At 37.6% G+C, this 16,508-nt stretch overlaps 1 protein-coding gene across 1 annotated transcript in view; it reads left to right on the forward strand.

Annotated features, from left to right (window-relative positions):
• DNAH9 (dynein axonemal heavy chain 9) overlaps window positions 1-16,508 on the forward strand; it is a 455,137-nt gene that overhangs the window by 402,124 nt on the left and 36,505 nt on the right. Inside the window, exons 60-63 of the mRNA XM_044002519.1 lie at window positions 5,414-5,607; window positions 6,772-6,920; window positions 11,125-11,252; window positions 14,739-14,966. Of these exons, the coding sequence (XP_043858454.1) occupies window positions 5,414-5,607; window positions 6,772-6,920; window positions 11,125-11,252; window positions 14,739-14,966 (699 nt within the window). The remainder of the gene's footprint in view (window positions 1-5,413; window positions 5,608-6,771; window positions 6,921-11,124; window positions 11,253-14,738; window positions 14,967-16,508) is intronic.

A 16,508-nucleotide genomic window follows, 5' to 3' on the forward strand; every position in this document is an offset into this window, starting at 1 on the left:
TTTCTTAGCCAGTACCAACATGCTTTGATTACTACTGCTTTCTAAAATAGTTTAAGATCTGGTATTGATAGGCCCCCTTCCCTTTTTAAATTTCTTTAATATTCTTGACCTTTTGTTTCTCCAAATGAATTTTGATATTATTTTTCCTTGGTTTACAAAGTAAACTAGGTAGTTTAACCCATCAAACTGAATGCACTAAATATGACACTAAGTAGATAAATTAATTTAGATAGTATTATCATTTTTATTATATTGGGCTCAGTATACTCTTGAACAACTAATATTGATCTAATTTTTATCTGTCTCTATTTGCCTAAAGAATATTTTATAACAAGTCATTCATTAATTGATAAATGATCAAAGGCTATAAACAGGCAGTTTGCAGACAAAGAAATCAAAGCTGCCTATTATTACATGAAAAAATGCTCTAAATCACTATTCATCAGAGAAATGCAAATTTAAAACTCTGAGGTATCACTTCACACCTATAAGAGTGGCAAATATAACAAAAAAGGAAAATGTTGCATGTTGAAGGAGATGTGGGGAAACTGGAATGTTAATCCCCTGTTGGTGGAGTTGTGAATTGATCCAATCCTTCTGGAGAGCAATTTGGAACTATGCCCAAAGGGCTATAAAACTGTGCATACCCTTTGATCCAGCAATACCACTGCTAGGTTTGTATCCCAAAGACATCCCCCAAAAGAAAAAAAAGACCTATTTGTACAAAAATATTTATAGCAGCTCTTTTTGTGGTGGCTAAGAATAGGAAATCAAAGGAATACCCATCAATTGGAGAATGAATAAATAAGCTGAATATGATTGTAATGGAATATTCTATAAGAAATGGAAAGGGGGATGGTTTCAAAAAGGCCTCGAAGGACTTATATGAGTTGATGTATAGTGAAGTGAGCAGAGCCAGGAGAACATTGTGATAGTAATATTGTTGGATGAAGAACTGTGAACGACTTAATTATTCTTAGCAATACAATAATCTAATACAATCCCAAAGGACTGATGATAAATAATACTATCCACCTCCAAAGAAAGAACCGATACTGATTGAACACAGACTGAAGCATGCTGTTTTTCACTTTCTTTCATTTTTTTCTTTTATTCATGTTTTCCTATACAAAATAACTAATATGGTAATGTTTTACATAATTGCACATGTATAGCCTCTATCTGATTGCTTACTGCCTGAGTGGGGGAGAGGAAGGGAAGTTAGGAGAGATAGAATTTGGAACTCAAAACTTTAAATAAAAATGTTTATTTTTTTTTAAGTGCTTTGTAGTTGTGTTCCAGTGCATGTCTTGTCAGATAGACTCCCAAATATTTTATACTGTGCATGGTTATTTTAAATAGAATTTCTCTTTCTGTCTCTTCCTGTTGGAGTTTGTTGATAATATGAAGAAATGTGGATAGTTTGTGTGGGTTTATTTTATATTCTATAACTTTGCTGAAGTTGTTAATTGTTTCAATTAGCTTTTTCAGTTACTTTAAGTAAACCATCATAACACCTGCAAAAAGTAATAGTTTTATTTCCTCTTTGCCTATTACTTTGCTTATTACTTCAATTTCTTTCTCTTACCTAATTGATATAACTAGCTTTTCTAGTACAATATTGAATAGACATCCTTGCTTCACCCTTAATCTTATCAGAAAGGCTTCTAACTTATCTCCATTACAGATATTGTTTGTTCTTGGTTTTAGATAGGTATTCCATATCATTTTAAGAAAAGCTCCATTTAGTCCTATATTTTCTAGTGGGTTTTTTATAACAGGAATGACTATTGTATTTTGTCAAAACCTTTTTCTACTTCATTGAACTAATATGATTGTCGTTATTCTTCTTGTTAGTATGGCCAATTATGTTTATAATTTTCCTAATATTGAATAGTCCTGTATTTCTGAAATAAATCCAGTCAGGTCATTGTTTATGACCTTTGTGATACATTATTACAGTTTCTTTGCTAATATATTATTTTAAAATTTTGCATCTACATTCATTAAGGAAATTGTTCTATAGGGTTTTTCCCCTCTGTTTTGACTCTCCATTGTTCAGGTATCAAGACCATATTTATGTCATAGAAGGAATTTGACAGGACCTCTTCTTTAACAATTGTTTTCAATGTTTATGTTATTATCATTAATTATTATTCAAATATTTAGTAGAATTCACTTGTAAATCCATTTAGTCCTGGAGCTTTTTATATAGGAGTTCATTTATGGCTCATTCAACTTCATTTTCTAAGCTAAAGTTATGTAAGTATTCTCTTTCCTAATCAGGGCAATTTATATTTTAGGAAGTATTCATCAATTTCATTTAAATTATCAATCTTTTGGTATATGGTTGAAAACAAAATAACTTCTAATAATTGCATTTATTTCTTCTTTGGTTGTGAATTCACCTTTTTCATTTTTGGTACTAATAACTGGTTTTCTTCTTTCTTTTAAAAAAAATTAAATTAGCTAATGGCTTATCTATTTTATTGGGTTTTTTCAAAAAGCTAGTTTTATCAATTAGTTTAATAAGTATGTTTTATTAGTATAATTGTTCAATTTTTTAACTTTCAATTTTGTTAATATTTCCTTTGATTTTCAGGATTTCTATTTTGGTGTTTAATTAAAGGTGTTTAAATTGTTGGTGCTTTAAGGAATTTTTTTTGATTGAATGCTCAGTTTCATCAATCTGCTCTTTCTCTTTTTACTGATGAAAGTATTTTGATGGATGAAATTTCCCCTAAGTGCTTCTTTGTCCTCATCTCACAAACTTTGGCATATTGTCTCATTGTTGACATTATCTTAATTAAATTATTGATTGTTTCTGTGATTTGTTCTTTGATCCACTCAATCTTTAGGACTAAGTTATTTAGTTTTCCATTGACTTTTAACTTTTACTTCAAATGCCTTTTATTAAATGTAATTTTATTGCATTACAATTGGTAAATGATATATTTAATGTCTACTTTTCTCCTTTTCTTTGCAAATTCTATTAATTTCATTTTCCAAAATTCTATTCTTGGTTTTGTTTTTGTTTTTGTTTTTGTTTTTTTGCAGGGCAATTGGGGTTAAGTGACTTGCCCAGGGTCACACAGCTTGTAAGTGTTAAGTGTCTGAGGTCGGATTTGAACTCAGGTACTCCTGAATCCAGGGCCAGTGCTCTATCCACTGCTCCACCTAGCTGCCCCTCAAAATTCTATTCTTAACTTCTTTCTTGGTGGCTTTTTTGTTGTTGTTAGATTTAGCTAGTTCTGAGATGGGTAAACTGAGGATCACCCAACATTGCAGTTTTACTATCCATTTCTTCCTATAATAATTTAACTTTATCTTTAAGAATTTAGATGCTATGCCATGGGTGCCTATATATTTAATATTGATATTAATTCATTTTCCATGGTACCTTTTGAGAAGCTAGGTGAAGCAGTAGACAGAGTGCCAGGCCTGGAATCAGGAAGACTCATCTTCTTGAGTTCAAATCTGGCCTCAGACACTTACTATCTGTGTGACTTTGGGCAAATCACTTAATCCTGTTTGCCTCAGTTTCCTCATCTGTCAAATGAGCTAAAGGAGGAAATAACAAACCACTCCAATTTCTTTGCCAAGAAAACCCCAAATTGGGCCATGAAGAGTTGGACATGACTGAAATGACTAAACAACAACATAGTACCTTTTTTTTTTTTTGAGGCAATTGGGGTTAAGTGATGTGCCCAGGGTCACACAGCTAGTAGGTATCAAGTGTCTGAAGCCAGATTTGAATGCAGGTCCTCCTGACTCCAGGGCCAGTGCTCTATCCACTGTGCCACCTAGTTGCTCCAACATGGTATCTTTTATCAAAACGTAGTTTTGTTGTTTCTCTCCTTTTTTTGCTTTTTCTTTATCTGAAATCATTGCTATTCTGGTCTCTGGTTTTTTTAAATTTCAGCTGAATGACAATAGATTCTGTTCCAGCCTCTTATTTTATTGCTGTGTGTAGCTTTCTGTTTCAAGCGTGTTTTTCATAAACAGCATATTGTTGGATTCTGATCTCTAATCCATTCTACTCCCCTCTTCTGTTTTATGGGTGAATTTGTCCCATTTACAATCACAGTTATTGTTACTAACTATATATTTTTCTTTTTCCTATCTCATAATATTCCTTCTCTTTCTTTCCCCTTCCCCCTCTTTAAGAGTTTATTTTTCAGGGCAGCTAGGTGGCACAGTGGATAGAGCACCAGCCCTGGAGTCAGGAGTACCTGAGTTCAAATCCAGCCTCAGACACTTAACACTTACTAGCTGTATGACCCTGGGCAAGTCACTTAACCTCAATTGCCTCACTAAAAAAAAAAAAAAAAAGAGTTTATTTTTCTGATTAAGCTCTTCACTCTTCCCTCCTATTTTCCCCTTTCTTATAACGCCTTTCCTTTCTGTTTTCCTATTGGTTAAGATGTATTTCTGTACCTAGCTATGTGTATATGTATTTTCCCTTTCTTGAGCCAGTTCAGATGAGAGCAAGATTCAAGTGTTGTCCAATCCCTCTCTTCCTTGTTGTATAAACTCCTCTTTGCACACACCATAAATGTGAGATAAATGTCCCCCTCCTTTCTCTCCCTTCCGCACTCTCCCAGTTCATTCCTCTTTCCTGCTTCTCCATTCTTCTTTTGAGATCATCCAAATATAATAGAATAACTAGAATCTCACCCAGGTCCTCTATCGAATTAGATTCCCCCTAAAACTCCTGTTGATGATTAAGTTTGAAGGGTTATATATATCATCTCCCCATACAAGAATGTAAACAGTTTAACCTGATTTAGTCCTTTATGATTTTTCACTCATGTTTACACTTACATGTTTCTCTTGAGTCCTGTTTGTGAATGTTAGATTTTCTATTTAGCTCTGCTCTTTTCATCAGAAATGCTTGGAAGTCCTCCATTTCATTAAAGATCAATTTTTATGTAGTTTTATATTCAGTTTTGTTGAGTAGGTTATTGTTGTTTGTAAGCCCACATCCTTTGCCTTCTGGGATCTCATATTCCAAGCTCTCTGCTCCTTTATATTAGTAGTTATTAAATCTTACACAATCATGATCATGACTTCTTGGCACCTGAATTCTTTCTTTCTGGCTGCTTACAATATTTTCCCCGTGATCTGAGAACTCTGGACTTTGGCTATAATATTACTGGGAGTTTTCAATTTGGTTTTTTTTTTCCAGAAGGTGACTGATGGATTCTTTCAATATTTATTTTGCCCTCTGTTTCTAAGATATTTGAACAGTTTTATGATTTTTCAAAATATGTCTGGGCTCTTTTTTTGTTTATGGTTTTCAGATAATTTAATGATTCTTAATTTACCTCTCCTTAATCTGTTTTCTAAGTCAGTTGTTTTTCCTATGACATAAGAAATACATTTCTTACCCATGTTATCTGAACTTTCCCAGGCTCTTTCATCAATGGAAGAATTCTGTAATCTGGATCGGGACATTGAGGGATCTGCCAAACGTTGGAAAAAATTTGTGGAGTCAGAATGCCCTGAGAAAGAGAAATTCCCCCAGGAGTGGAAAAACAAGTCATCTCTGCAACAACTGTGTATGATGAGGGCAATGAGACCTGACCGCATGACATATGCTATGAGGTAAAGACCCCAGCTTGGCAGGGAGGCTAACCTCTATTTGCCTTGGGAGGGACTTCAAGAAATCCAGTGTTCTGCCTGATACCAGTGTTCAAGGGAACACTCATGGGAAACTAAGTAGGAGCCTCAGAGTCCCCACTTTATCCAGGTCTCAAAACCACTCAAAGGAAAGGTTAGGGTTAGGGCTCATGAGTATATACTGGCATATAGTAAGTATATGGTGGAATAAACTCTATTCATTGATAGCTCTCAATCCTATTGTTGCCTGTAGGACTTAATTTTGACATCCCCTTGCTGTGCCAATTTATTTTCTTAAAATCTGACAAAGGCAAACATTTTGATCAGTGGAGATGGACAAAGAGTTTGAGAGTAGTGGAAAACTGGAACAATGTTGACAGAATGGGTCAATTTACCCTGAGGTTGTCATGGAGCCTACAAGCCAAGTACACATCCATGTAGCATTCATATACTCACTTCCACCTCTAAAGTTATCAAAGGTAATCATAGCTTTAGAACTAGAAGGGACCTCCTAGTATGATCATCTAGTCTGATCCCCTCATTTTACAAATGAAACTGATGTTTATCCAGCAAAATGTTACCAATTTGATTAATTTCTTTATCCTCTGATTTCCAGAGTATATTCCAAGATGGTTGCTCTCTCCAATCATGCTCTTTTGCAATGCATCACCAAATTACTGGTGAAAATCTAGTCATTCTTCTCCAGTTCATCCATTGATGAAACATGTTAGAGATACCAGGGCCAGTTCCTTTTTTCGAATTCAATGCCAAAACACCAAACCAGAACACTCCCTTTCTGAGATCATGGTGTTCCTGGGAGAATTCACATATCTCACTCTTCACTCTTCACAACTTCTCATATTGCAGAGATTCCCTGCTCTATGGAACTCATCTTAACTATCTTACGACTTTGGGTCTGTGCTGCTTTATACTTTCTCCATATTTTAGATTATTTGGTTTTTATAAAAGAGGGTAAGTATTCATCTCACATTACTATTTCAAAGAAAGGTCAATAAACTATAAATTGGGAAACCTTGGTTCTAGTTCTCACTCTACCACTAATTACATATGTAACATTAAGAAAATTAATTCCTCTGACTTGACTTCTTCATCTACAAATATCACTCACTGTTATTTTTTCGCTGGCAGAGATTTTGTGGAAGAAAAGTTAGGAAGCAAATATGTGGTAGGCAGAGCACTAGATTTCTCTAACTCCTTTGAAGAATCAGGACCTGCAACTCCCATGTTCTTCATCCTGTCTCCAGGTGTTGACCCACTGAAGGATGTGGAGAAGGAAGGTAAGAGGACCTCATACCAGAACCAACACCAAGCAAATAGCATGCCTTTTCTTTTAAAAAAAAAAATGGGGGGGGGGGCAGCTAGGTGGCACAGTGGATAAAGCATCGGTCCTGGAGTCAGAAGTACCTGAGTTCAAATTCGGCCTCAGACACTTGACACTTACTAGCTGTGTGGCCTTGGGCAAGTCACTTAACCCTTATTGCCCCATTTAAAAAAAATTTTTATCAAACACCAAATTAAATTAGTATTTCCACATGCAAAGTAGTACACAAAAAGAGGAATGTTATATAACAGCTTGCTTTTACTTTTGAGTAATAATATAATTGAATATTATTATATTCAACATGCAATTGATTTATCATGGGTTTAGTAATGTTCAATACAAAGAAAAAGCAGAACAATCCAGTTTTATTGAAGGGACATTCTTACAATCAAGAAGATTAGTCAGGGACAATGGGAAAAAGTCAGGTCTACTGAGGCTTTCAGTGGAATTGGGCACCCCAAACCAGTAAAATCTGATGGGGTTTATGGGTTTTTAACTCAGTCAAGCAGGACCAGGTAAAGGGGAAGCAAAGGAAAAGAAACTGAAGGAGCAGGACCTAGGTATTAGGCCCGACTCATGCTAGTTGCATGGTGCGGGATGGGAAGGCTTGGAGGGGAGAAGAGAAGAATCCAAATGCCCACCTAGGCTGGGAGCCAGTTACATAGGAGTTATATGAGCTTTCGCTAGAATAGCTACCTTAGCCAGTCCCCACGGAAGCTCCAGTGGAGCCAATGCCCCCAGATACCCAGATGGAGGCAGGAGAACAAATCCATAATTCATTTTCCTGTCCTAATGTCTCTGATCTCTGTGATGGTATTACTGATGGATTGAATGTGTCCTGTTCTTTAGGGAAATTATGTGCCTGTATCACTGATCAGGAAACAGCATGAGGTGCCTTGCAAGGTGTAGGCACACACACACACACACACACACCCCCTCCCACTTCTGACAATAGATAATTGACAGTGGAACAGTGGGAATTGTGCAATCTTAGTGTGGAAGGGGTGGTGGTAACAAAAGAGGAATGAGGGGGGGGTGGAATGTGGCAGGGCACAATTGTGGTTCTCTATGGCACTGAAGGAGACTTTATAGCCCCGCTCATGCCATACAGAAGGTCCCTCCTGATACATGGGCCATGATGGTATGATTTGTCAGACATCTCTTGGCAGTTTCCACAGAAAGCTATCTTAATGTCAGCAACCTGCTGTTCTAATCTGCCTGCAATTAAATTTTAAAAACTGCTTCTCATCTCCCCTCTTCTTCCTAAGGTTTTTGAACCAATATCTTTTTATTAGGAATAGTTAACTTTGGGTGTGAATGGAAGTGAAAGTTTTCTGAGCCAGGCTATTAAGGAAAGTTCAATGTTCTTTGGTCAAACACAAAATTACTTTTATCTCAAAAATGCCAGTCCAGACCACAAGGCTATCAGCTGCCACCTTGGAATCAGTAAAATTTGGACTCTGTCCTTTCCTCAGGCTTGGGCAAGTATGATGGGCCTTACAATTGCTTAATAGCTCACTTCCTGAGCTAAGTCTGATTTAACCCCTTGCAGAAGCCATAGACCATGTGTGTCATTAAATATAATGTTGATAATACCATTCATGAAGTATATGGACTCTGAGGCCCTTTCATTGAGACTGACGCCCCTCCTTCTCCTCATGTCCTAAAGGATGAAAGTAGTGTCTCCTCAATCTCCTAAATCTCAGACCAGAAGGGATGGGAATTGACCACCTTCTGATTTATGAAGGTGACCTCAGATCTAGGCATAGTTTGGCCTTCCAGGCACAGATTCTACTATATCTGGAAGTTTTATTTTGTATGTTTTGTTTCTCTCACCCTAGGTAAGCATAAAGGAGATTACAGTGAAGATTTCAGTTCTTCTCACCCTCAGTGGCCAGGGAAAGTTGTTGTTTTTTAACACCTGAAGCTCATAAGTACAGTTTTAGCACAGAGACTACATGAGGCATAATTTGGCATCATGATACATTTGATTATAAATTCATCACCCAGGGAGGCTAACAAGAAGGCAAGATGGCAGATAGAATTATACGGCTTTGAGGGGCCACTGAGGCCTGAGTATTTGATAGATTTGCTAAAGCTGATAACTTTATATGGGGTCACTGACTAACCCCTAATGTACAAATGGGTGGTGAAGTCCTGAGCCAGTCCTGAGATGCCACCTAGTAGAATGTCATCTACACAGTGGATAAAGCATTGAAACTGGAGTCAAGAAGAACTGAGTTCAAATCTAACCTCAGACACTAGCTGTTTAACTCTTGGCAAGTAACTTAACCTCTGTCTACTTCAGTGTCTTCACATGCAAAATGGGGTTAATGATAGCACCTACCTCCCAGGGGGGTTGTTATGAGGATAAAATGAAATATTTGTAAAGTACTTTGCAAACCTTTAAGTATTCTATAAATGTTGGCTACTATCATTACTAGGGAGGTTAGCAAAAGGATGGAAAAACATGATATGTTGGATTTAAGTGCCCACTCTAGTAATTCTAACCACAGGAGCAGAAAATGATTTTTCTGCTTAGATTCCTTTTCCCCTGTGGAAAGGAGAGAGAAACAGACCTCAGAGGAGTTGTTCAGTTGGCAGTGTAATAGCCTCTTTCCCTGACTTGGAGGCCTGAGGGCACTTGGGGTTAATTTACCAATCATTTTCCTTATGATCACAGCAACCACTCTCATTAGCCACAGCAATTCAGCAGTTCATCCTAGTCTCTTTGAAAGGAAGAGGTAAGGCCAAGGCAAAATGCCTGGGCTCTGCATGGCACCGAGATAAAGAATGCCACACTTACTCCAAACCTGCTTCTTCACTCTCTTTAGAGGAACTTTTCCCCCAGAATTCTCCTGGAAACAGTACTACAATCCTTCAATTCCACTGGTAGATTCTAAGGAGACATCTGCATAGCAATAATGGGCTAATTTCAAAAAGGCTGATGATTTTATGCATTTATTTTATATCCTGATACTTTGATGAAGCTATTTTGTTTTTTGTTTTTTGTTTTTGTTTTCAGAAGGTCTGGTAAAATCTATACAATGTTACTGTGGTTTCCTAAGATTTAAAAGGAGGTTTTTGAAGGATTAGAATTAGTCAATGCTGAAAGCAATAGGCATGGTTAATGAAAGGCCACATAGTTTAATTGAAGTATCTAAAAGTTGGAAGAATGGAGGAAGAGGCATGAGCAAAAAGAGGAAGACAGTAAAGTAGCACCCATCTACCTCCCAAACTGGGACAGCAGCTAATATCTCAAAGCTTGTTGAACTATGTGTTTCTATAACTGATCTTGTAAAATGTCCAAAATGTCTAGCAATGTTACTACATCCTGTAGGATGATGCATCCATACTCGCGGGGTCTCTATACCTGAGGAAAAATCTTGGTTGTTCTGGATTCAGCCCTCTACCCACTTGTCTAAACTTGACTACTCCTCAGTTCTAGGCAAAGTTATAGATTTTCTATATATAATGTCTTCCTTACTAGACATATAACTTGCTGAGCTATTTCATAATTTAAACAATATAGTTATAACTCATAGACAGCCTCTTCTTAAATAATTCTATTAAATAATTGCTCATCAGTATTTTCTATTATTTTTTTCACTGGGAAAAGAACAGACTGTCTTGGTTATTTTTGTATCCCTTGCATTGAACAGTATCTAGCAAACAGTAAGCACTTAATAAATGCTTTTAAAATTTGTTTATTATTCATACATACTCAGGCCTGAGGGCTCTAAGGGTTCTTTTCAGGGTTGCTGAACTATTGGTCACTATTTGAGGTGAGTCCAACTGTTGAATACCTAAATTTTTTGTAACATACAAGTATGTATTATTGAAATATTTATTACAGCTACATAATTTGTATTGGGAACATATCAGAGCAAAACTTGCTGGGATGTTGGTCAAAATCCAGAGTAAGAAAAGATTTTTGGTATGATACATATACATATACATATACATATACATATACATATACATATACATATACATATACATATACATATACATATACATATACATGTGGTATGATACATATATGTGTGTTTATATGTGTCTGTGTCTGGAAGGATGTGTGTATGCCATATGAATGATAAATGGTATAATGGGGGAGTAAGAGGAAAGATAATGATGAGAATTTCCTTATTCTGTTTTAGGGAAGAAACTTGGTTATACCTTCAACAATCAAAACTTTCACAATGTATCCTTGGGTCAAGGACAAGAGGTTGTGGCAGAGGCTGCATTGGATCTGGCTGCCAAGAATGGTCACTGGGTTATCTTGCAGGTATCACCCACTCCGACCTGCCCAACCTTAATTAAAGAGGCTCCCACAAATTTTAATGTTCCCCCTTCAGTATGTTCTGTTCTCTCTCTCAGTAAACAAATAGCTCTGTGACATTGGGATGAAGGAGTAATATTTTCTTTTGATTTTAAGAAATTAATTGTCAAATTTGATTTTGAATCTCACATTCAGTTGCCTCCTTATTAGTTTGGGGTTCGACAGTTGAGAGATCTACACTTTTTTTTTGAGGGATCTCCTCCAAAAAAAAAAAATAAATCCAAGAGAAAAATTAATTGAGACCTCCTGATCCTCTTGAGTTGTCAGGGTGTTGGGAAGGAAATGACTTTTCCATCAGCCAGGTACTCTTTTGGTGATGAACTTGTGATTCTAAACTCACTTGGCAAGGGGAAGATATAGTATATTAAAGGAAAAAGAGAATTGCCTGTTATTAACCACTTTTGTTCCTATGAAGGAATGATTCTCTCACCCAGCTCCAACCAGCAACAGAAAAATTATAAACTCTATGCTGACTTGGACCTTGTGTCTGACACATTCAAAATTTTGAGCTTTCATTCACTTAGAATTCCTACAGGGTTTTCCTATTCTTGGTTACTTTGCATTTCTGAGGTTACGAATTTGATTACATGATGCCAAACATCTAGGATGTCTGATTATTTTATTGAAGGAAGCACTAGAACAATGAAATCAAACTCAAAATAGAAACTGATATCTGCAGGCTGCATACTGACTTAAAAAATGCAAATTACCATTGTCTAGGTTGTGCTGTATTTTTATTTATTTTGTTACAGATAATTAGAAAACATTTTAATTTGGTTCTGTTAAAGCTAAAATTCCAGCTAGACTGTCTAAAATCTAATGAGTTGTCACCAATAAATTATAAGATTTAGCAAGAGTTAGACTTTTAAGCATTTATTAAGGAGAATAAGAATTTGGTAAAGAGAGAGAGAAAGGCCTAGATTCCTATCTATTAAAGGGAGAGCACATTTCTAGCTCCCTTCTCCACCAGCGTCCTCAGGAAAAAAGAGAGAAAGCGCGACAGAGCGCCTGGCTCCCCCTTCCTCCTCCCACCAGCAAACGTCACTTCCTGACGCCAAAGAAAAGACCCATGGTCTTTGCCCTCAAAGACCTTCCTTTCATGGTGGAGCTTTTCTACAGTAAGTCTCTAGCAGGTAGCATCATTCCAATCGTTACAGTTCAGTGCAGTCAGGAGTTTTTTGGCCCTGCTGGCTGTGAGTTTGACATTTCTGCAATAGAGTATCATGTAGGCACAATCTGTAGAAACTTTGCTTCCTTCCTTACCTATGTCTGGAGACCATTGTAGGAAACTAAAGCAAAGGACATAAATACACGCAGAAATTCTTCTGGCTTATTGCAAAGTAACTGCCCCTAAGGCTCCCTGGTCATCCGAAGAATCTCTTCAGGGGAATTAGGACAGAATAACAAACTTTCAGGGGTCAGAGTACACTTATTAATGTTCCTATACTCTGGGGAAACTTACTAGAGTGTCCTAAACTGTCCCAAGGTTTTGAGTCCTATGTGGCATGGCTCCAAGAAACATTTTATCTTAGGAGATTTGCTCTGAATTCCAGCTGATCTGTTAAATGCAAATTCCAAATCCTCTGGACCTTTACATAGGAACACATTGGTTCTAGAACTTCTCTAAGGTTCTGAACTGGAATCCTTCCAGAGCAGCCTGGAATCTTGTATCTCCTTGAAGACCAGGGGAACTATACTATTAACCTTTCTGAAATCTTCTAGATAAGGACCCAATCCGAAATTAGCACAAGCTGCTCCCTTCTCCACACAAATATTGGGATACCTCACCACTTTGCTTACCTCCTAATTAATTAACCCTCAGGGAAATTGGGCTTCCCCAGAACAATCCTTGATTCATGTACACACAAGCAGCCCCAAGTATAGACCAAAAGGTTGCTCCACCTGGAATCAAACAACAACACAAATGTTTTCCTGAAAGAATCAACCAAGCTTTTGTTACTCACTCACAGGTCACTGGCATATGCTTAGCAAATGAGGATTTTGACTAAAATATTCCCTTTATTCTATAAATTCCTGGACTCCAGGAACATAATCATGCCTCGAATGATCTCTAAACCAACCTGGACCCTACAAAGAGTTTATAGTGATGTTGGTTACATACTCAGCTTCAAATGCATACTCACGCAAATATTAAACTCTGAAGAACTTAGTGATTGTAAGTGAAATAGAGCACATAAGAAAGAGAGATCATTTATTAACTGGACTCACTGTGATAATTGCCAATTATTAACCACTCTTGTTCCCATGAAGGAATGATCCTCTCACCCAGCTCCAACCAGCAACAGAAAAATTACAAACTCTAGGCTGACTTGGATCTTGTATCTGACACATTCAAAATTTTGAGTTCTCATACACTTAGAACAAGTGGATGATGACCTGGAACTTTGAGTAACTGGAAAAGGCATTTCAGGCTAGGAGGTAGGAAGGAGACATCATAAGCAATATGGAATGCAAAACCTAGAAAGAACCTTAGAAACCACTGATTCTACTCCTCTCCAACATTGTATAGAGCAGAAAACTGAGGCCTGGACAAGTGAAGTAATTTGCCCAGGTTTACATAGTAAAAAAGGCAGAATTTGAACCCAAGCTTCCAGATTCTTACTTTAGAACTATTTCCACTATCCCAGACTTAATATCATGGCCAGATTGTGGAAGATATTGAAGGTTAGGCCTTGGGAGTTTGTATTTGATGAGAAAGAGAGAGAGATAGGGAGAGAGAGAGAGAGAGAGAGAGAGAGAGAGAGAGAGAGAGAGAGAGAGAGAGAGAATTAAATGCTTACTATGTGTCAGAATATGGAGTATTGAGGGTACAAATATAAATAAGAAAGACAAACCCCTGCCCTCAAGGAGTTTAAATTCTAATGGGGGAATAAAACACATAAAGAGGAACTGGGGGAGCAGCTAGGTGGCACAGTAGATAAAGCATGGGCCCTTGATTCAGGAAGACCTGAGTTTAAATCTGGCTTCAGACATTTGACGCTTACTAGTTGTGTGACCCTGGGCAAGTCACTTAACCCTTGTTGCCCCACCAAAAAAAAAATGTTGTTTTTTCTTGAACGGGGAAATAGCATGATGAAAATAAGATTTAGGAAAATTAGTCTTGGAACAGGAGGCAAGATGAGTTGAAGAGAATAGAGCCTCAAGGTAAGGATAACCAACTCGGTGACTGATAGGGTTATCTAGGCACAAGGATTCTCCAGTGGTGATTCCTTAGGGGAAGGTGCAGGCAACCAAAAGTTTGAGAAAGTTCTCTGGGGAGCTATCTAATTTAGTTGACCTCCCAGACTTATACTAGGTTATAAATTCTAGGAAACCAAGGTCATAATCAGATCTTTGCTGTCAGCTATGGATGGATTTGTTGGCTTCTTCAGTGGTAAGAGAAAGCATAGTCAATAACTCTCTTCCTGCTAGAACATCCACCTGGTAGCCAAATGGCTCAGCAACCTTGAGAAGAAGTTGGAACAGCACAGCAACAGCAGCCATCATAAGTTCCGGGTCTTCATGAGTGCTGAGCCTGCTGCATCTCCTGAAGGCCACATCATTCCCCAAGGAATCCTAGAAAATTCAATCAAGATCACCAATGAGCCTCCCATGGGCATGCATGCCAAACTGCACAAGGCCCTGGACAACTTTACTCAGGTAGCACCCTAGGGGAAGTGGGTAATTTGCTTCAATAGTCTCAATGCACACTTGGGATCCAGCTATAGAATATGGCTGAGACTGAATTAGCTTTTTATTTTGGGGGGGGGGGCGGGGGGCTACCACATCATAATGCTGACTCATGTTAAAAATCATTTAAAAACCCCAATTCCCTTTCAGACAAACTTCTGTCTACCCATATCATACTTGGAAAGTTGATTTTTTTTTAGCTCAAGTGCAAGACTTTACATTGGGGCAGCTAGATGGTACAGTGGATAGAGCACCGGCCCTGAATTCAGGAGTACCTGAGTTCAAATCTGACCTCAGACACTTAACACTTACTAGCTGTGTGACCCTGGGCAAGTCACTTAACCCCAATTGCCCCGCAAAAAAAAAAAAAAAAAAGACTTTACATTTATCCCTGCTGAATTTCATTTGGGTATATTCAACCCAATCTTCCAGTCTTCCAAGATACTTTTGGGTCCTATCATCCTGTGTATTGGCTCTCCCTCTCAGCTCTGTAGTCTGCAGATTTGACAAGCATGCTTTATCCAAATCATTGTTACAGAGCCCAAGTTTAACCATTCAAAGAGCAAAAGTCAAAGCCCATTTTTTAAAAAACTGGCCTTGCCCAGTATATGTGCTATCATGTGACATTTCTGTGACTGACTTCATTTTGGTGATCCTATTCTGAGTGTATTGTAACATTTTAACATGAAATTTCTTCTGTTTGGGCTTAGAGACATTCTCTTTTTTTTTTTTACACTTTAATCTTCATTTCCAAATTCTCTTCCTCCCTTCAACTCCTCCCTTACTCATTGAGAGGGCAAGAAATAGAATACTCATTATACATATGAAGTTATGTAAAACATTTCCATGGTAGCCATGTTGTCCAAAAAAAAAGAGGCAAGAAAAGTAAAGAGGAAAAATATGCTTCAATCTACACTCGAGTCTATCAGTTCTCTCCCTCTTGAGGTGGATAACATTTTCCATCATAAGTCCTTTCATCACAGATCATTGCATTGATCACAGTAGCTTAGTCTTTCATGGTTGATTGTCATTACAGTATCGTTCTTACTGTGTACATTGTTCTCCTGGTTCTGCCCACTTCACTTTGTATCAGTTCATATATCTTCCCAAATTTTTCTGAAACCATCTCCCTTATCATTTCTTATACCACATACCATAACCTGTTTAGTCACTCCCCAGGGCCATTCAGACATTCCCTCAGTTTCCAATTCTTTGTCACCACAAAAAAGAGCTGCTATGTGGGGACCAATTTTTAATTGGGGAGTGCTAGCTAAGCAGCTCGCTGCAATATTGGGGCAAGGAAGGAGACCAGCAGCCTGCCTCAAAGCAGAACAAGATTTATTTTAACAAGAACGAACTTAAAAAAAACAACACAAACAGGATCAGTAGGATCAAGGGAAAGGAAATAAAATGGGGAAAGGGAAATTATAATACCTGAAAAAATACCACTGCCCAGGAATCAGCTGAAAATACGCAGCAGAACGCCTGTCACTTTTCAGCTTCCACCTAGAA

This window comes from Dromiciops gliroides, chromosome 4, assembly GCF_019393635.1.
Source record: "Dromiciops gliroides isolate mDroGli1 chromosome 4, mDroGli1.pri, whole genome shotgun sequence".
NCBI classification, from domain to species: Eukaryota; Metazoa; Chordata; class Mammalia; order Microbiotheria; family Microbiotheriidae; genus Dromiciops; species Dromiciops gliroides.